Genomic DNA, 19,033 nt, shown 5'->3' on the forward strand with positions numbered 1-19,033 from the left:
TTTATTTGACACCCCGTGAGTCACAAAAGAGACGCACGTTAATTCATGAAAGGTTTTGGAAATCTGCAAAGTAAATTTAAATCAGTTGAAAACAGATTCCCCCCCCCCTGCCCCGGAAATCCTAAATATCTCTTACTTTTTGTATTTATGCAGCAACTTAATTAGGGAAGTAATGAACTCTCCTACGCTGATGTTTTTTGGGGGGAGTTATGTAAAATAGCTGAAATTCTAGTTATTAAATGTATATTGAAGTAAGAGAAAAATGGACAACAAATATAGTATAAAATTCTATTGAACACTGAGTTTATTTACTATGATGTAAGTTATTTTATAGTGTTTCTGTATTAAAATAATTTTAAACATGCATACAAGCAGTCAGTGAAGACATTTAATAAAGGGAATGTTGTCTTGGCATTGTATAATGCAGTGGCTGCCAAATTGGTTCTCACTGGTCCCAGGGCACCCAGGATTTCCTTCTCTAATGCCCTGAGCAAAGGTTCTGGACTCTGAACTTGCATAGAGAAAGCAGGCTCCCAGCCCTCCTAAGGAGAAATGGATGAAGCAAAATGTGCAGGTTCCAGGCCTTCTAAGTGATTTCTGTGAAGTGAGTCAACCTAAGTGAGTTAGCCAGTGAATGATTGATAAGTAACTTGTCTGAACACCAGGCGAGAGGAATCCCTGGGGTGGGTTCTGTTTCGCCCTCTCCTTTAGCGTAATTTTCCCGCTTCTGCCTTACTTCTCTGTAGCTTGCCTTTCCTTTTTCCCCTGTTAACCAGGATGCTTCTTTCCTGTGCTGGGTTCATTTGAAAATAGGTACTCTCTAGATATTTTCTGTAAATACTACTGCACAATAAGTCTTGGCGAATTTTAAATAATTCCCCCAACCTCCAAAAAGGCAAATATGAAAATTTTGTAGAGAAATTTAAGCACTCATTGAGAATTCACATGGCATACCTATCAACTCAGAATTAAGTCTTTTTGTATTTAATGGGCATTTAAAGGGTATAGGATGACAGCCTAGGGTTTGATTTAGGATTGGTGCAGAGTTCCTGGACATGGCAAACATAAATTCAACAGGTCAATTATTTCATTGTATGGGAATACAATTATGGGGAAAGCTTGTAATTACAATGATCCTTGCTTTCCAGATGGGAATAGGCCACATCATGTTTTTTATCCAGCCTTGGAAGAGTTAGTTTAATTAGGCACGTGGGCTGCGTTTTTTTAGAACAACGACAAACATGTGCATCTCTTCTTAGAAAGGAAAAGGTTCTGGCTGTCTGCACTCCATGTTGGCTTCATACAGGTTGCATTTTAAGTGACATTTGTGTGGTCAAACGGGCACAGAGAGATTAAGACACCTGGGATTCCAGCCTCTCCTCCCCTGCCCCTTCAACCTCCTGTATTTTTCATTTTCATGAAACAGAAACCTAATCTGTATAACATTTTTACTGGCTCCAACCAGATTATGCAATAAAGGAATTATGCAATCCTGGATTGATCTCCAGCTTAAAGGAAAACAATTGCTGGCAATTCAGGACTCCTAGTTCTCTACTCTGCCTTTTCCAACAAGAAACGGAGACCAATCAGTGTGAGAAACTGGGATAGAAAAGCTCTTTGCCACGTGGCTCCTGGAACCCGGGTTACAGGGGCAAAAACAGAATGGCTAGTTGCCTCTCTTTCCACCCTACCCCCCATGCAGTTGCACTTTCTATTTATTTTTCCAAAATACATGAACTAATGCACAATTCACATCAGTGGCACATTGATAATATCACATTTTTAATAGCAATTCGTAATTGGACACCACAAACATAAATGTGGCACAGCCCTGCAGTTGTCACCAAAGCTAGACATCATTTGAATAATAAATATTAACAAATACCAGAATGTGTGTGTGTGTATGTATAAACACATGTGTAATGTAAAGTATTGTGCTAGATTTACACTCTCCCTGAAAGAACAAGTTCAGAGCTGCTTGTTTCCTGGATATGTTTTTGTGCTGGAGGCACAGGTTGGTTTTTGCCACTTTAGGCCAAGACAATCTAGCACTGGACAACTTACAGGTGTGGGGGTAGTTTACTATTGTTGACTTTTTTCTTGTAGAATCTTGCACAAAACAACTTGTAAGGTTGCTCTGTCAACATTCACACTGTGTTTGTAAGTTTTCTATCTCGCTAAGCCAAATAAGATGCTTTTATAATTGAGAAGTACCTCCACTCTTGTCGTATATTTGGTTTTTCCTTATAATAATGTGCATGCCATTTTGTCTTTAACGAGTCAGCTGAAATAATCAGTCATTACAAAACTAGAAATAACGAAGTTGACATGGGTGATCCCCAGCACATTTCATGCAATAAATGTTTGATCTGTTAGGCAGCTAGAGGAAACAGAAATCTTATACAGTGGTGCCTCGCAAGACGAAAAGAATCCGTTCCGCGAGTCTCTTTGTCTTGCGGTTTTTTCGTCTTGCGAAGCAAGCCCATTAGCAGCTTAGCGGATTAGTGCTATTAGCGGCTTAGGGGCTTAGCGGATCAGCTGATAAGCGGCTTAGCGGCTTAGAAAAGGGGGGGGGGAGGAAAAAAACCCGCAGGAACTCGCAAGACATTTTCGTCTTGCGAAGCAAGCCCATAGGAAATTCGTTTTGCAAAGCACCTCCAAAACGGAAAACCCTTTCGTCTAGCGGGTTTTCCATCTTGCGAGGCGTTTGTCTTGCGGGGCACCACTGTACAGTGCAGGCAGCAGTCATTTTAGGAGTGTCGAATATGTGCACGACCAGGAACATGGGCATTGCACCAAACCTGGAAGTTACCCCAAAATGTCAGAAAAGGGGAACGGGGTGTTTGCAAGGTTCTTCAATGGTGTTTCAGATATACATGATTTCACTTAAATGTGCGGTGCCTTGGAATGTATCCCCTGTGTAAATTGGAAGTTGCTTGTATGTAACATATGTATCTTTATTAACCAGTAAATAACAGGTTTTCTTGCTATAGTTCAAAAAGGAAACTGTCTAAAAAATCTTTCAAAAACCTGTTCCTAGGGGAATTATACATTCCAGGGGGAATATAAACTGTAGCTACAAATGCATAAATTCATTGTATTTCCCCTCCAAATATATTTGCCTCATTCAGCCACATTTTCTCTTAAACTGTGGTTAAATATTGAACATGCCTCTCCGCTGCCCTCTGCATGCCCTTTTGGTTTCTCATCCTCCTAGTGCAGCTGAAGGAAGCCATAGTAGGTCTTGCCATCCATCCATAGACCTGAGTCAGCCAGAAGAAAAACGAGAACAAACCTTTGCAAGTGGCAGAAGCCGCATGACCTGGGCAAGGCATGGTCATGATTAAGCCATGGTTTAAGACAAACCAAGTTGTGCTGTGTGACCCAAACCACTGTGGGCATAGCATGGAAGCTCAAAGCTGTAGATGGCTTTCCTTTTTGCACCAATAGATAATTCAGAAAAGTAATCTGGAAGACCACGATCAGATTCAATAGAAAAAAGAAATGGTGGAAACTATATAGTTTGATGATAACATCTAGTTAACAGAAGATCCGCCCCCCCCCTTTAATACCCATTTGTAGCTATAGGGGTAACAACCCTAAGAACATCTGAAATCAGGACATACGTGTAAGGAAGGATTTCACATTTATTACCCCAACTTTATAAATTAGCCCCAAATACCATTTGGGGGGTGTGATGGTTCTAGGGGTTGCTCGTGCGTAAACCGGCGCCACATCTGGCTGGGTTGCCTGAGTGAACCTTTTCTGTCCGGACAGCCACTCGCCCGTGGCTGTCTCAGTCGCTGGCAGAATCCGTCAGTGGGCGTTTCTTGAACTTCTTCCAGCAAAGAAGCTCTTTGACGCCTAGTCTCCGCCTACTCTCCCTGCGCGGAAGCCTTCTGCGCAAGGAGGGTGTGGGCAGCGGAGGACCCATGCTCTCCCCGCTGGTCCCCGGCGAGGAGTCATGGGACTGCCTCGCTGATTCCCCCATCTGCCCCCCTTCTCCACTGGTGCTACGCTGATTTCCTTCCCCAGAAGATGGGCTGCTTCTCCTCATCCCAGGACGCTCTCCGGAATCCCTCTGGAGCCCTCTCTCTCCCTCTGGCTCCGATGGCAGTTCCCTGACAGGGGGCAACTGTGTGTGCCATATGCTCCAAATCCCTTGCTCTTCTTTTCTAAAGGTAAAGGGACCCCTGACCGTTAGGTCCAGTCGTGGATGACTCTGGGGTTGCGGCGCTCATCTCGCTTTATTGGCCAAGGGGGCCAGTGTACAGCTTCCGGGTCATGTGGCCAGCATGACTAAGCCACTTCTGGCGAACCAGAGCAGCGCACGGAAACGCCGTTTACCTTCCCGCCAGAGCGGTACCTATTTATCTACTTGCACTTTGACGTGCTTTCGAACTGCTAGGTTGGCAGGAGCAGGGACTGAGCAACGGGAGCTCACCCTGTAGTGGGGATTCGAACCGCCGACCTTCTGATCGGCAAGTCCTAGGCTCTGTGGTTTAACCCACGGTGCCACCCGCATCCATGCTCTTCCTTTCTACCTTTATATTTAAAGTAGATTTGAACAGCCCCCACTTCACATTAGAGGACTGTCCTCTGTGAAATAGGGCACACGGCCCCACTTTGCTGTAATTTCAACCAGGACAGAAGCAAGGCAGTTTGCACCCTGGACAGTACTAAAGAAAACACAGCTTCATCTCCTGGTGGCAATTGGAGTCCCACATGGTAGGTTCAAGAGTGACCCAAGAATGGAATTGTGCATTCATAAAGAAAATCCCTGGAGTGTGTGCCTGTTAAACAGGTGTTTGTTGATAGAGGAGACACTAATCTGCCCCCCGCTTACGTTATTATTTTCTGATAGCTAATGGGGAACTTTGACTCCCCATTGAGCACAGTGCCTTGCCTTGCTTGGAAGGAGGAGCTTGGTGAGTAAAAAGGCTTAGTAATTAATCTGAGTGTTCCTTCCCAAGAGCTTTCTCCTGTAGGTAAACAAACCAGATGTTCAGTGCCAGTCCTATAATTAGGCTGGCCCATAAAGTTGGGAATTAATTTATTCGGACAAATGGCTATTTCCTGTTTTAGGTAAGTCGATGGTTTTGTTCCAAGAGCCTCTTTTCTTGCAACTTGCATTGGATAAGCTGATCCAGCTTCCCAGGTGAATCTAACTTTTCACAGTACAAGGGAACATTTCTAAAAATCTATTTTCTTAGGTTAATCATTAGCTAATCATCCAGTATGGGCAGAAACCAAATGTGTGTACCCAAGATAAAGGTCTCTGCAGTAAGACAAAGGTAATGCAGTTTTTTAAATAAAAAAACACACCCGTGAATATTGTTTACATTGTGTGGACTGGTACCTGGTGTATGTCTCAACACCCAGAGATGATTAAGCATAGCTCTCTTTTCTCTGCACCTGATTAGATAATGAACTTGCAAGGTGGTGGCAGTGGCAGTGGTTTGGATTCAGAAGTGTTTTTTTCTGCCTTTAGGACTCCAGGTAGGAAGTTTTTAACTATGTCCGTTGCCATAAGTGGCTCGGTGAGTTTCTAGGAAGAACCTGCTTTATTGGTTTTAGAAAAGTAACTGATTCTAGAGTGGTAGTTCTGAGCTTTGGGCATGGCTACAGAGGGCTGCATGGCTTGCAAATTTCAGGTCTCAGGATTCTCACAGGTGAGGTGGGATCCTTCTGATATGCAGAGGTGAATGCCTTCCACTTTCATGGAGGTAGTGTTTTTGCCTTGGGCCTGGTCCAAAATGTGAACAAATATGTTACTTTTATAATTAAAAATATTCATGAGTATTTCTTGACTGCCTCATCCTGAATTCTCTAGATAATACACCATCTCAATAAAACAAAGTTTAAAACATAACCATAATGTTATCAAAATCCATATTAAATCCAAAGTAGGACAGAAGAATTAAACAACTGCCAACACAAAGATCGCTTAACACATTTGATGTAGAAACTGCCTTAAATTAAAACCCAGCCTAAGGTACACAAGAAGCTGGCACAAAGCAAGCCGGTGTAACATTACACCAGATCTGAACTCTGTTCATCCCCAGGGCTACTATTCATCACAGCTGATCTTGCTATAGGATTGCTCCCCCAAAATACTAACATTAACCATATTAAGACATATTAAATACTAAGGAGTCTTCAGTTGATATTAAAATGATGTTAAGAGCAATTAAAAGCAAGGTTGTGAGCTGAAATTCACAGTCTTGCAAGATTCTGCACATAATCAGTGAAGTTATTACAACTGTTGTATCTTGTGTTAGTAGCTTCACATTAGCAGCACAAACTTCAGTCAAATGAAAAGTTTTTGTTCCTCAGCCTTTTTCCACATTTCTGCCAGGAGTGGAGTGACACCAGCCGACAAAAAGCCTGCTCCTTTGTGTTTGGTTTCCCAGTTCTGTCTGTTCCCTGGGGTCTCCTTTGCGTGGGGAGAGCGTTGCAATAGGTTCCTGCACCTTATTTGTCCTGCTACAGATGGTGCCCCACATGCCTGCTCTCTCTCCTAGCTGGGCTACTTACAGTTTCTGGGCTCCAGGGAACATGAGGAAAATATGTAGAACCCAAATAGTTTAAGGGAGGAGCCGACTCCAGGCTTGCTTTGTGTGCTGGGCCAACGGTGGGTGGCGGCAGCAGCAGCAAACTCTGCATCTTCAGACGTGCGCCTGCTGCAACAACACCCAAAGTGTGTTTGGGGGGGGCTGCAATTTGCCCTAAGTAGAAGGGTGCTGAGGGACGCAGGTGGCGCTGTGGGTTAAAGCCTCAGCGCCTAGGACTTGCCGATCGAAAGGTCGGCGGTTCGAATCCCTGCGGCGGGGTGCGCTCCCGCTGCTCGGTCCCAGCGCCTGCCAACCTAGCAGTTCGAAAGCACCTCCGGGTGCAAGTAGATAAATAGGGACCGCTTACCAGCGGGAAGGTAAACGGCGTATCCGTGTGCGGCTCTGGCTCGCCAGATGCAGCTTTGTCACGCTGGCCACGTGACCCGGAAGTTTCTCCGGACAGCGCTGGCCCCTGGCCTCTTGAGTGAGATGGGCGCACAACCCCAGAGTCTGTCAAGACTGGCCCGTACGGGCAGGGGTACCTTTACCTTTACTTTAGAAGGGTGCTGAACCCTCTTGGCACGCTGCTTCCCCTTCTGCAGCTCCCCTTCCTTCCAGGCTGGCACACTGTGGGAACCTAGCTGGGAGTGGGCAGGAGGGGAGAAGGATGGACTACAGGCTAATGTGAGAAGTTTCAGGGTGGAAAACTGAGAGATCTCCTTATGTGGAGATCTGAAGACCGAAGGATTATAAACTTGACTAAGGTGGAAGTTGGAGCTTTGGGGACATTTGGACTTGAAAGGAGTACGAAACAAGATTTGGAGTACCCCATAGGCTTTATTTTTAAGTATGGAGGTCTGGCTGAAAGACCGGCAGAGAGGAATAATTGCAAGAGACTTAAGAGCCTCAGATGTGAGATCTCCAGGCTAAACAGTATACTGAGACTGATGGACACTTGTTGGGACTGAAACCGGGAAAGGGGTGGGTGGAGTCTGGGAATCCAAAGGGTATATAACTATAACTTGCTTTGTTTTTATCTTGTTTTGCTATATGTATGGAATTTGGGAAAGTCGTGCAAGGGAAATTACGGTCGTCTTTAGGAAAAATGTTGAAGAATGAGGAACGATGTATAACTATTGATGTTTAAGTTTGGATAAGTTAAAATGGTTTAAATTAAATGAAAATAAGATTTGCAAAAATAAACTGAGGAAATGGAAGAGGAGGAAAGGTAAAATAACAACATGTTAAAATAAATTATTAAGTTAAAGTTGAGAAATAAGTAAAAAGGATTTGCTGAGTTAATAATGAACTGGAATACAAAAGGGGGAGGTGAGAGGAGGTCCGGGAAATAAGTTAATGGAAATAAGTAATGAAAGATTCATTTGTGTGTTTTTTTGTATCTGTGTTATTTTTTGCGCATTTTTTGCTTGGTTTTTTTTTTTGTATTAATGTGGAAAAATCTAATAAATATTTATTTTAAAAAAGAGAAGTTTCAGGGTCCCCCCCCCACGCTACTGGGACAGCCAGTAGGCATTGTGCACATCTCTGCCTTCTGGTAGACATGATGGGGGCAGATGTGCATCTTGTTGACACAAGTCTCTCACTGCTGCATGTATTTTGGGGGTGGGGGCTTGAGAGGCTTTCATCACATTCCCTAGGAAAGTCATCCGTACAGAGAAAGGCACATAGCAGTGTTATAGGTGGGCAATATGCTAGTGAGATATAAAAAGGTAAGCTGTAATAATGCTATTCCGTAGTCTGAAACCCTGGCCCTGCGATGGAGTAGGGAGTCTAGCTGCAAAGGGTAGGGGCATACCGTAACCACTTCTGACAGGTGGTACAAATCCTAACACACACACCAGTTTGGATGGATCTGGGAATCAGAATTCAACTAAAACAGCCCATAATGTGAGTTGGGCTCATTGTGCAAAAATGCACCTGCATGACCCAGGCATGTCCACGGTGAGGTTTTGGTGATAACCGTAACACACACAGGCGGCAGCCCTTGCTGGAGTATGTCATGCTGCTTCTATAAGAAGAAAAAAAACCCTTACAGTCCAAGAAAATTCTGGAGGAGTTGCACTTTCCAGAATTGGAGTTCTCAAAACAGCTAGCATGCTTTCAAAGCTAAGCAGAGTCTGCTATGGTTTCAAATTGGATGGGGGACCATGTGTTGAGATTCTTGCATTGCATGGAGTTGGACTAGATGACCCTCGGGATCCCTTCCAACTCTGCAGTTAAATGATCCCATTAAAACCCTTGTTGATTGATCCAGAACAGTGAAAATACCTGCTGCTGAATCCTCTTGTCGGCTAGTGGCCCATCGGCCTACATGGGACTGGGAGGGGTCCAGAGCCCAGGCACTCGGACATGACCCAGATTTGATTTATTGAGAGGCCTTGGCTGAGTTGCCACCTTGCTTCCTTCTCTTACGAGGGCCAAATACAGCCAATCAGAAGGCACAAAGTGAAGTTCTATTGCTGTGACTTTGTCAGCCTCCCAAAATAATCTTTGCTTCAGTTACCTCTGCCTGCCAACCTACCCCTTCTCTTTCCAGGGTCTGTTTCCCTGTAGCCCAGATTAAGCCGTCTTGAAGATTACAACTGCCTGGCCCAATAGGTGGGGTGTTGTGTTGAAAGATCTTTAGTCTATTCCATAGTTTAGCCAATTTTTAAAAGTGGGTGGGGACCAGTTAGGGGCTTGACACTGGGCAAGAACCTTTGCAGATGGACCAGAGGGACAAAGCGGATGGAGAATATGGTTGGAACGATCTATGCACTACAGTGGTGCCTCGCAAGACGAAATTAATCCGTTCCGTGAGGCTCTTCGTATAGCGGTTTTTTCGTCTTGCGAAGCAAGCCCATTGACAGCTTAGCGGATTAGCGCTATTAGCGGTTTAGCGGCTTTTAGCGATCAGCTGTTAAGCGGCTTATCAGCGGATCAGCTGATAAGCGGCTTAGCGGTTTAGGAAAAGGGGGGGAGGGGGGAAAGCCGCAAGAACTCGCAAGACATTTTCGTCTTGCAAAGCAAGCCCATAGGGAAATTCGTTTTGCGAAGCGCCTCCAAAACGGAAAACCCTTTCGTCTAGCGGGTTTTCCGTCTTGCGAGGCGTTCGTCTTGCGGGGAACCACTGTATATATTTTTGACCTATGCAAAGCAGCAGCTCTCCTTCTCCAAATGTCCTCAAGTTGTTTTGGAGCATGTGAGCGGAGCTCTTGTTACAGTGACCGTTGGCACAGGATCACGTTTCGCTTGCCTCCAGCTTCAGGGGCTGAGCCACACACTCTGCCTTTTTATTTCAGGGGTGCGACAAGTATAAAGTTTTTGACAGGGCTTTGGAGCAGAATTAGCTGCAGGTGAGAGGCCTTGAAAGATTTATCAACAACTTATGGCCAGCAAAGTGTGTGCTCAAAAGTCTTGCTTTTGTGCATTTTAACAACTTATTAGTTCACTTGTTGGCTTCTGCTACTATTTTAATATATTGGTGTGGTGAAATGGTTTGGAACAGGTGTGTCATGGTCACACATTTTAACTCGGGATGTTTATTTTAGTGCAATTGGTATTTTAGTGCAATTGGTGCAATTGTTTTAGAGTCCATGTTAGTAATGAATATTTGTGTTTCTTTTTGCAATCGTTTTATGCTTGTAAACAGCTTAGAATCCACTTTGGCAATTAAACAGTATATAAACTGATAACAGTTGGGAAGGGTGGAGAAGAAGGCACCCGAATAAATGATTTTAGGTGGGGGGAGAGGTCAAAATGGGGCAAGAGCAGGTGTTGAGCTACCAGGTGAAGGAAAGGGCAGATCATACACTTGATGCCTGTTCTGTCTTCTGGACTTGCCCTCAGCCACAGTATCCCTGAGTTCTAACAGCTTCTAAGGTCAGCTGGTGGTGCTATTAAATAAGTCCATAATGAGATCTTGCTCGCACATATTTTAATCCAAGACCACCCCATCCCACCAGGCGTAACCAGCTTGCGTTACTGAGACCTGGGCACGTGGGCTGGGACACGTGGGTTGCTCTTTCTGGCTCAGCAAAAGCAAAGGGCCAGGTGGTGCTGGTTCTCATCCAGAGGGAGCCCATCTTTGCTCTCCAGCATCCCTTGTCTACTTTGGCACCTGACTACCTTGTGATGGATACTTGTGGTGGATTGTGGGTTCCGATGGTGCACTTTCCTCCCCTGCTACTGAGCAGGTTTCCTCCCTTACCTGACTGGGATAGTCCCAGAATTTATGTTGAGGATCTTAGTAGTAAAGGCTCTGGGAGGCCTCAGCATTCCCGTCTCAACCGGAGAGTATCAATACTTCATAGTTGTCATGGCAACCGTAGGTGCTCAACATTGTCTCGAACCCATTGGAGTGAGGTGGTTCAAAGATTCGAGCTATGAGAGTCAGTATGCCAGTGACACCCAGGTTTATCTCTAGTAAGTGGGAGGTCGTCAAAGTAAGAATAAGGAGAAGAAATGCACAGAAGGGAGAAACGGCTCTGGGGGGCAGCCTATCAAAAAAAAATTTTGTGGGTCTTTCATTTTTGTTTCATATGCAATTTCTTAAATGTTCACTCAGATTAAGAAAAACTGTTCCCTCTCAGGAACCTCTAACCGATGGCTACTGTATGTTTCTCCAGCCCCCACCTCATCTCGTGGGGCAAACAGCGAATTTGGGAGTGCTGACTTGCACCCTGAGGAATTTTGAAGTAAACAAAAAAAGTCTGGAAATCCTGGAGTTCCCACTGCCTTCTGTCACTTGGCCCATGTGCTTTGGTTGCCATCAGCTCCAGCCAGCATGGCCAGTGGCTGCGGATGAACGGAGGTTGAGCACAGCAGCACTGAGGGGGCCCAAGGCTCTCCCCCTCCCCCAGTAACCCCTGGGCTCCTTGAATCCTTTCAGATTTTCCACCTGCTTTATAGGAGAGTGAAACATGTGTTTTCATCTGGTTCCACGTCACTTAAAGTGGCAGCTTGCAGAGTCTCTGAGCCCAGAGTGACACGGTTTCAACAGAGCACTTGGGCAGAGAGCCAAGATCGCAGGAGCTCCCCTTTGTCCCCAGTGTGTGATCTTGCAAAATGCTCCCACTGGAAATGGAGCCGGCTATCAGCTTGTGTTCTGCAATGAAGTTTTACTGCCTGTTGTATCTAGGAATCCTTCGGCCTCCCGGCCTCAGATCAAAGATCTCTTTAAGCTGTTATTGTCTTTGTGCAATGTTTGAATCTCTTGACTGCCTTCCCGCCCCCTGCTGACTTTACAAAGATCAAAATGCTGTAGACCCACCCTTTTTCCAATCCGGAATGCTCCCTTACTTATTTCTAAATGGAGTTGGTGTTTAATTGTGGAACTAGTTAGTCACACTTTGAGGCTATTTTTATCTTCTTTCTCCCCTAAGAGCCAAGAGGCGGCAAGAGTGTCCAGGATGCCTGTTCTTCCTCTGGTCAGAGAGGCACTTAAACGAGCTCCAGCCCTAGAATTGCAATTTTTATTTCCCACCCTCTTTTCTTTGCCCAAGTGCAAGCACTGAGCAGCCTAGGACTGTACGTCTTCCCCGCATTTGTGCTTCTCCCCACATTCGTGGCTGTGTTGCCACCAGTCTCCTCATTCAGCTTGTGTGCTGTTGCACACACTCCGTAGTGAGCAGTTGTGCCATATGGGGTGGAGATTTTACCATAGGAAGTTGGAAATGGATGGCCCCCTTCATCTTTCGGGAGAAAATATCTGTTCCGTAAATGTATTTCCATATCTCAAAGCTTGCTTCTGCTGACAGTTTTTCCAAACTCAGTTATTCCAAATTGGAGATTATGTTATTTAATAAATATTAATTTCCCACAATGTCCAGGACAGCTTTCAAAATTGTTTGAAGTGTGCAAAACCACTCTGGGGACAGTTATGAGGCCCTTTTTGCTGTGGTGAGTGAATGAGGTGGTAACAAGGCTTTCAAGTTTTACCTTTCTAAGGGATTAGCCTTCAAAGTTATTAAGATAAGAGGAAGCCAAGCAGTCACTGAGAATGCTTGCTCAGTTACCTTATCTATGCTAATCAATTGGCGTAAGCCAAGAGCCCAGTTTAAAATCAAGGCTGAGGGGGTGGAGTTTGATTGTCTTTGCAGCCCTTGCAGAAAGCTTTTCTTCAATTCCAACTGTGAGGAACTAAATAGCAAAGATGGTCAAAGCAGGAGGGTCCAGCAGGATGGGTCTGTGGGCTGCAGTATTCAAGAAGCAGCATTTTAAAGCCTTAAAAAAACATTTTTGTGTCCTACGTTGTTAACAAAAACACGAACATTTGTTTCTGTATTAAATTTGTTTAATAATTGACTATATTAAAACTATTAATTGCGTATTTAATGATATATATTTAATTAAATATATTGATTGTGGATATTAAATAATAATAAACATATTGCGAACACTTTTAATTTACGATATGGAAATTCGATCCAGCAGTTTAAATGGTACTTCTTTGCAAGATGATTTGCATTTCTAATGTGGAACTCTTCAGCTAAGATTGTCAAAGCTTGCTGAAAAAGAGGCATTTTACCTAGTTGTGGGGAGTGGGGGCGGCCAAGTCTCCCTTGACTTAAGAGTTTGATAGTCTCAGTGTGACCACAGATAAAGTCCTGTCCCAGAGACTTCCTTGCAGGTCCCAATGAACTGGCAAACTCAGTTGGGGGTAGCAGAGCTGTAGCTATGGGGGGAATAGCCAGGTTTTTTGTCCCGGGTGAAGCCTCCAGTGGGGTTAGCACCAGTGAGGCTCCCAGCCTATGTGTGCCTGTGCAAATGCATGGGGGGGGGCAAACTGGGTCTTGAACCCGGGTGAAATAAAGCCTAGTAGACAGGGTGATGCACCCATGCAGGCCTCAAACACCTGTGCCCGCCCCTGTGCCATTGGACCTCTGGCAGGAGGGAGGGGGGAGAGGCATGTTGGGATGGACTGGGGGAAGCTTTGAATCCCAAGTCCTCTTCTTCCATGACACTCCTTCAGGTTGGGGAGGCAGAGCACACCAGTCTATGTGGAAGATGCGGCCCCATCCCTCCTGCCCAGTTGGCACCAGCCTGGCTGCGTGTTGTGCAGCGTAGCTTGAGTTCTCCCTCCCCTGCCCCTTTGCCTTTCCTTGCCCAATGTAGTTCTGAAAGGCCTAGGAGCAGGGGGCGGCAAACTTTTTCATCAGGGGGCTGGCCCACTGTCCCTCAGACCTTGTAGGGGGCCGAACTATATTTTGAAAAATATAAATGCCCTGCAAGCCGTTCCCGCAGCTGCCTCCGGACCTGGAGGAGGAACGCACTTTGCACACGCTCAGGAGGACATCTCAGCACCGCTGTTGTAGATGAACAGCAGCCGCTCCATCCGCCGTCGTCCGAGGCCAGGTGGGCGGGCAGGCCATGCACGTGGAGTGCAGGGCAGGCGGTGGGCAGCTCACCCTCCAGCACCAAGCTAGGCAAGAGGCCAGTAGGTGCGCCAGTCTCCGGCTGAAGACCCACCATGCCCAGGCCCAGGCCCGCCCACCTCTCTGTCCATGGCCGCGCCAGATTTACCTCAGTGTGCGGACAGTGAGGCTTCAGATTGGCTGCAGGAGCTTCCTGCAGGCAATCCGAAGCCGCGCCAGCGTCACCGCCCTCCCAGAAGCCGTGCCAGCATCGTGGAAGTCAGTGTGGCGAGGCGTCTGCAGTGCTCGGGGACTGACTGAGCGGGCAGCAGGGTCCATGGGCTGGATTTACAAGCCAGGGGGGCGCATCCGGCCCCCGGGCTTTAGTTTGCCGACCCCTGGCCTAGGAGGGTAAAAAGTACTTTGCTCTTCCCCTGGCACCCAAAGGATATTAAACATAGGCGCTGGGGGAGCCTCCTTGGGAAGCGCTTTCTGTAATCTAGGAGCTGTCTTTGGAAATCATAGAATCCTAGAGTTGGAAGAGACCACAAGGGCCATCGAGTCCAACCCCCTGCCAAGCAGGAAACACCATCAGAGCACTCCTGACATATGGTTGTCAAGCCTCTGCTTAAAGACCTCCAAAGAAGGAGACTCCACCACACTCCTTGGCAGCAAATTCCACTGTCGAACAGCTCTTACTGTCAGGAAGTTCTTCCTAATGTTTAGGTGGAATCTTCTTTCTTGTAGTTTGGAACCATTGCTCCGTGTCCGCTTCTCTGGAGCAGCAGAAAACAACCTTTCTCCCTATCATATCACCCCTTAACCTCCTCTTCTCCAGGCTAAACATGCCCAGCTCCCTTAGCCGTTCCTCATAAGGCATCGCTTCCAGGCCTTTGACCATTTTGGTTGCCCTCCTCTGGACACGTTCCTAGATCCTTTTCACATGTACTGCTCTCAAGCCAGGTGTCACCCATCTTGTATTTGTGCCTCTCATTTTTTTTGCCCAAGTGCAATACTTTACATTTCTCCCTGTTAAAATTCATCTTGTTTGTTTTGGCCCAGTTCTCTAATCTGTCAAGGTCGTTTTGAAGTGTGATCCTGTCCTCTGGGGTGTTAGCCACCCCTCCCAGTTTGGTGTCATCTGCAAATTTGATCAGGATGCCCTTGAGTCCATCATCCAAGTCATTGATAAAGATGTTGAATAAGACCGGGCCCAAGACAGAACCCAGAGAGGAAAGACCCTCTCTGTCCAGGGTACCTGAAGGAGGGTATACACTACATCAAATCCTTCAGATAACTGGTCCCAAGTTTAAAGATGTTGTGAAATAGCTTCCATTCACAGATGAGGAGAGAGAAGGGGGGTGAATATTCTATCACACACCCAAGGAGGACTATGAGGAATGTCCTACAGTAACACTGAGGTGTCAGTGGCCGTGTGGGCAAGAAGCAATGGGGGTGTCAAGAATGGAGCCATTGTCAGGTTGGCTGATGCTGGAGCCTAGCAAAACAGTGTGTTCTCTGTGTGCAGACAAACACAAACAGCATTTGCTAGACTCTCCTCATCCATTCAGGCTAGCAACACAAAGCAAGGTCCAGCTAGATTTCAAGACAAACCTGTTTGGTTAGTTTCAGCGTGCGCTGATCGAGATCGCCTTCCCCCAGGCATTTGCCAAATTCAAGAAGGCCCCACAAGGACAAAGGCAGAAATGTTTTTTGGGAAATGATCCTTAGCGCAAAAGGGTGATCAACACAGAGTAAAAAATCTAAGTGCAGGTAGTTTTGTGTTAAATTGTTTATTATTTGTATTAGTTTTAGTAGAACTGTTTTTATGAATACCCAGGTGCCTATCAGTTATCCCAGCACCTTTTGCTTTCATTGCTTAGAATTCTAGAACGCAAGAGAAGGGTTAATTTCTGCTATTTAATTGGGTAGAGTACCATCTTTCTAGGGACGGGGGTGGTGCTGTGGTCTAAACCACAGAGCCTTGGGCTTGCCGATCAGAAGGTTGGCGGTTTGAATCCCCGCGATGGGGTGAGCTCCCATTATTCGGTCCCAGCTCCTGCCCACCTTGCAGTTCAAAAGCACGTCAAAGTGCAAGTAGATCAATAGGTACCGCTCCAGCGGGAAGGTAAACAGCGTTTCCTTGCACTGCTCTGGTTTGCCAGAACTGGCTTAGTCATGCTGGCCACATGACCCGGAAGCTGTCTGTGGACAAACAGCCTATAGAGTGAGATGAGTACTCAACCCCAGAGTTGTCTGAGACTGGACCTAACGGTCAGGGGTACTTTTACCCTTCTACATTAGTAAAGGAGTGAGATACTTAATTTTTTTTAAAATGTGCAAGATGAACATTCAAGAACCTTCCAGGCTTCTCTGTGTATACATATCTCTCTCCACATGTTACCTGCAAGCAGCATGTCAAATTCATGTTGGGCAAAACTGAGCCCCACGGCCCTCTGAGCATCATTAGCCATGGGAGAAGAGTTGTGTAAATAAAGTCTAAGTTGGCCACAGGCCTCTTCTTGGGTTGTGGGTGATGGTGGGTGATGCATCACAACTGGCTGCAGCCCCTCTGACGTGTGTTTTTCTCTTCTTCCCAGTGTATGTTGTGGAAGAGCAGCGAAGGGATAACTCTGCCGAAAGTACCTGCCTGACAGCGTGTTGGACTGCGCTGTGCTGCTGCTGCCTTTGGGACATGCTGACCTGAGTGCCCTGAGAAGCCAAGCCTCAGTACCTCTGTCTTGGAGTGCTATGCATTCTTCTTCTTCTTCTCCTCCTCCTCCTCCTCCTCCTTCTCCCCCCTCCTCTCCCTCTGATCTTCTCAACTGCTTTTTTAGTACTGTAATGAAAAATCTGCTTTGCACAGGCGACAGTAACACCTGCCTGCCTTAGAGATAGCACCGTGATGTTGGTTATGCACTTTTTAGTTCTAGTGGAGGAAAAACCTCCCTTTCCCCCCACGTCTTTATAGCATTGTTTCTACAACTTTGTGGTTCTTTAAAGAATGTGCTAAATATTTTTTTTGGCAAAAAGGCTTTTACTACAAATTATGTATTTATAATTTTTACCATTCTTAGAAATGGAATAATATGCAATAATTTAAGCCAATCATTGTTTGTTTTTCTTACTTGCTTCCACTTCTGGTTTAACAAATTGGGCTCAATAAAGATTTAGGTCCAGTAAGAGTACCGGTCAGTTTTTGTTATTTTGTGTGTGTTTAGAGGGCATCCAAAGATAGAAGTGCCCAATAGTTGCCTGTTTGTTCCCCAAAAGCTCTTTTGGAAGCTAGCCTCTGCTTAAGCTGCTTCAGATGTATTTAACTGAATAGCAGGGCTACATACTGTGAAGAACTTAGCACCCTTTTCCTACCTTAAGCTTGCTGGGAAAATATTTGAAAAGCTTGTGCTGAATCTACCAAAGGCTCAAGGAAGATTCCCTTCCTTTCTCCCAGTTTAAACTTCCTTGCCAAATACATTCTCAAGTCCAATGGACCTTAAATGTTTTTGCTGTCAAGCTGCAGATCTTGCAGGTTCATTTTTCTAAGCCCACAAAAATTACTAGCCCGCAGAAAATGTTCTGAAGCCTGTTGTGGGCTAGAGGAGGAGAGCGTGTCCTTCCCATGGCAGCTGGCTTACCTTCTGTGCCAAGCAAAGGGAGGACGGCCCAACGTCCTCACCAGCATGCAGTTCCTTGTCACTTACGGCTATCAAGCAAGGACTTAAAGACAAGGTTGAGCTAAAGTGTGCCACCAGAACATATTATGCCTGCATGTAATATGTATTTGAAATTATCAGGGGTGGGGGTTGCTCAGCAATTTGGCATTGAAAGGCTATGCCTTTGAAATACATGGGTACTTGAGAGTGGGCATTTTTCAAAACCTCATTTGGCAGGTAATGGAGCATCTAAATTAATTTAGCCTAGTAAGAAAAAAAATGAACTAGATTGTGGTGGCTTTGTCATATTGCTCAATATGCTCTCAGATGATTCCCAGGAATCTTTCAACTGCTACAGATGATGTTAGGAAAAGTGGCTGTAGCGTGGCCTAATCTTTTTAGGGAAGGAGCAGGGATTAGAAACAGACTACTCACTACTGTAAATTCTTGGAATCGCATCGCAGCCAGTTTTATCTGCTTCATGCTTATACTCATGTTAAGCTGCTTTGTGGATTATTAGCATGGAACAGTGGAATATGAATATTTAAAGCACCATAAATCTGTCGGACTTTCTGCTGGGAAGAGCAGCTAGAGGACAGTTGGGCAATGAAGTTACAGTAAGCTCCGTGGCTGTTGGACAGACTTGACTTTAGTCCTGGCCCTGCTCGCCCAGGTGTGTGTGTGCCTGCTTACCTGCTCTACCTGTGCCTTGTGTCAAGGAGGCCACTGCAAAGGAAACCTTCAATATATTGTTTTCCAAAAGAGTCCCTCAAACTTACCAAATGTGGAAGAAATAAAATCTAAATTGGTGTGAACACTTGTGCAGTAAATACACCCCCATGTCTTTCTCACACAGAGAGAAAACACATGGTGCCAACCTACAGCTCCCTCTTGGTTTTAGACAATTTTTTTTAAAAAAAATTACATTTAAATTATATTAAATTAAATTTTAATACAAGCTTGGTTTTGAGAAGCTCCGATAAAGAAAACAATGCCCGACCTGAAGAATTTGGAGCAAATGATTCAGCAGAGGAAACACAGCCCAGAATAACTAAGGAGATAGTACAAGAATACTTGGCTAGTTTAGATGTATTCAAGTCTCCAAGGCCAGATGAACTGCATCCAAGAGTATTAAAAGAACTGGCAGATGTGATCTCAGAACCACTGGCAGTCATCTTTGAGAATTCCTGGAGAACAGGCGAAGTCCCGGCAGACAGGAGGAGGGCAAATGTTGTCCCTATTTTCAAAAAGGGGAAAAGAGAGGACCCAAATAATTACCGCCCAGTCAGTCTGACATCAATACCAGGGAAGATTCTGGAGCAGATCATAAAGCAAACAGTCTGTGAGCACCTAGAAAGGAATACTGTGATCACCAATAGTCAGCATGGATTTCTGAAAAATAAGTCATGTCAGACTAACCTGATCTCATTTTTTGACAGAATTACAAGCCTGGTAGATGAAGGGAATGCAG

At 45.5% G+C, this 19,033-nt stretch overlaps 1 protein-coding gene across 3 annotated transcripts in view; it reads left to right on the top strand.

The window, feature by feature from the left end:
- Positions 1–17,092, top strand: part of CYSTM1 (cysteine rich transmembrane module containing 1) — a 34,919-nt gene extending 17,827 nt beyond the window's left edge. For all 3 annotated transcript variants that reach the window (XM_079983709.1, XM_079983710.1, XM_079983711.1), the window contains exon 3: positions 16,510–17,092. In XM_079983709.1, coding sequence (XP_079839835.1) covers positions 16,510–16,616 — 107 coding nt within the window. In that variant the 3' untranslated portion in view covers positions 16,617–17,092. The remainder of the gene's footprint in view (positions 1–16,509) is intronic.
- Positions 17,093–19,033: the final 1,941 nt, after the last annotated feature.

The sequence above is a fragment of the Podarcis cretensis genome (assembly GCF_951804945.1).
Source record: "Podarcis cretensis genome assembly, chromosome: 7".
Taxonomy (NCBI): domain Eukaryota; kingdom Metazoa; phylum Chordata; class Lepidosauria; order Squamata; family Lacertidae; genus Podarcis; species Podarcis cretensis.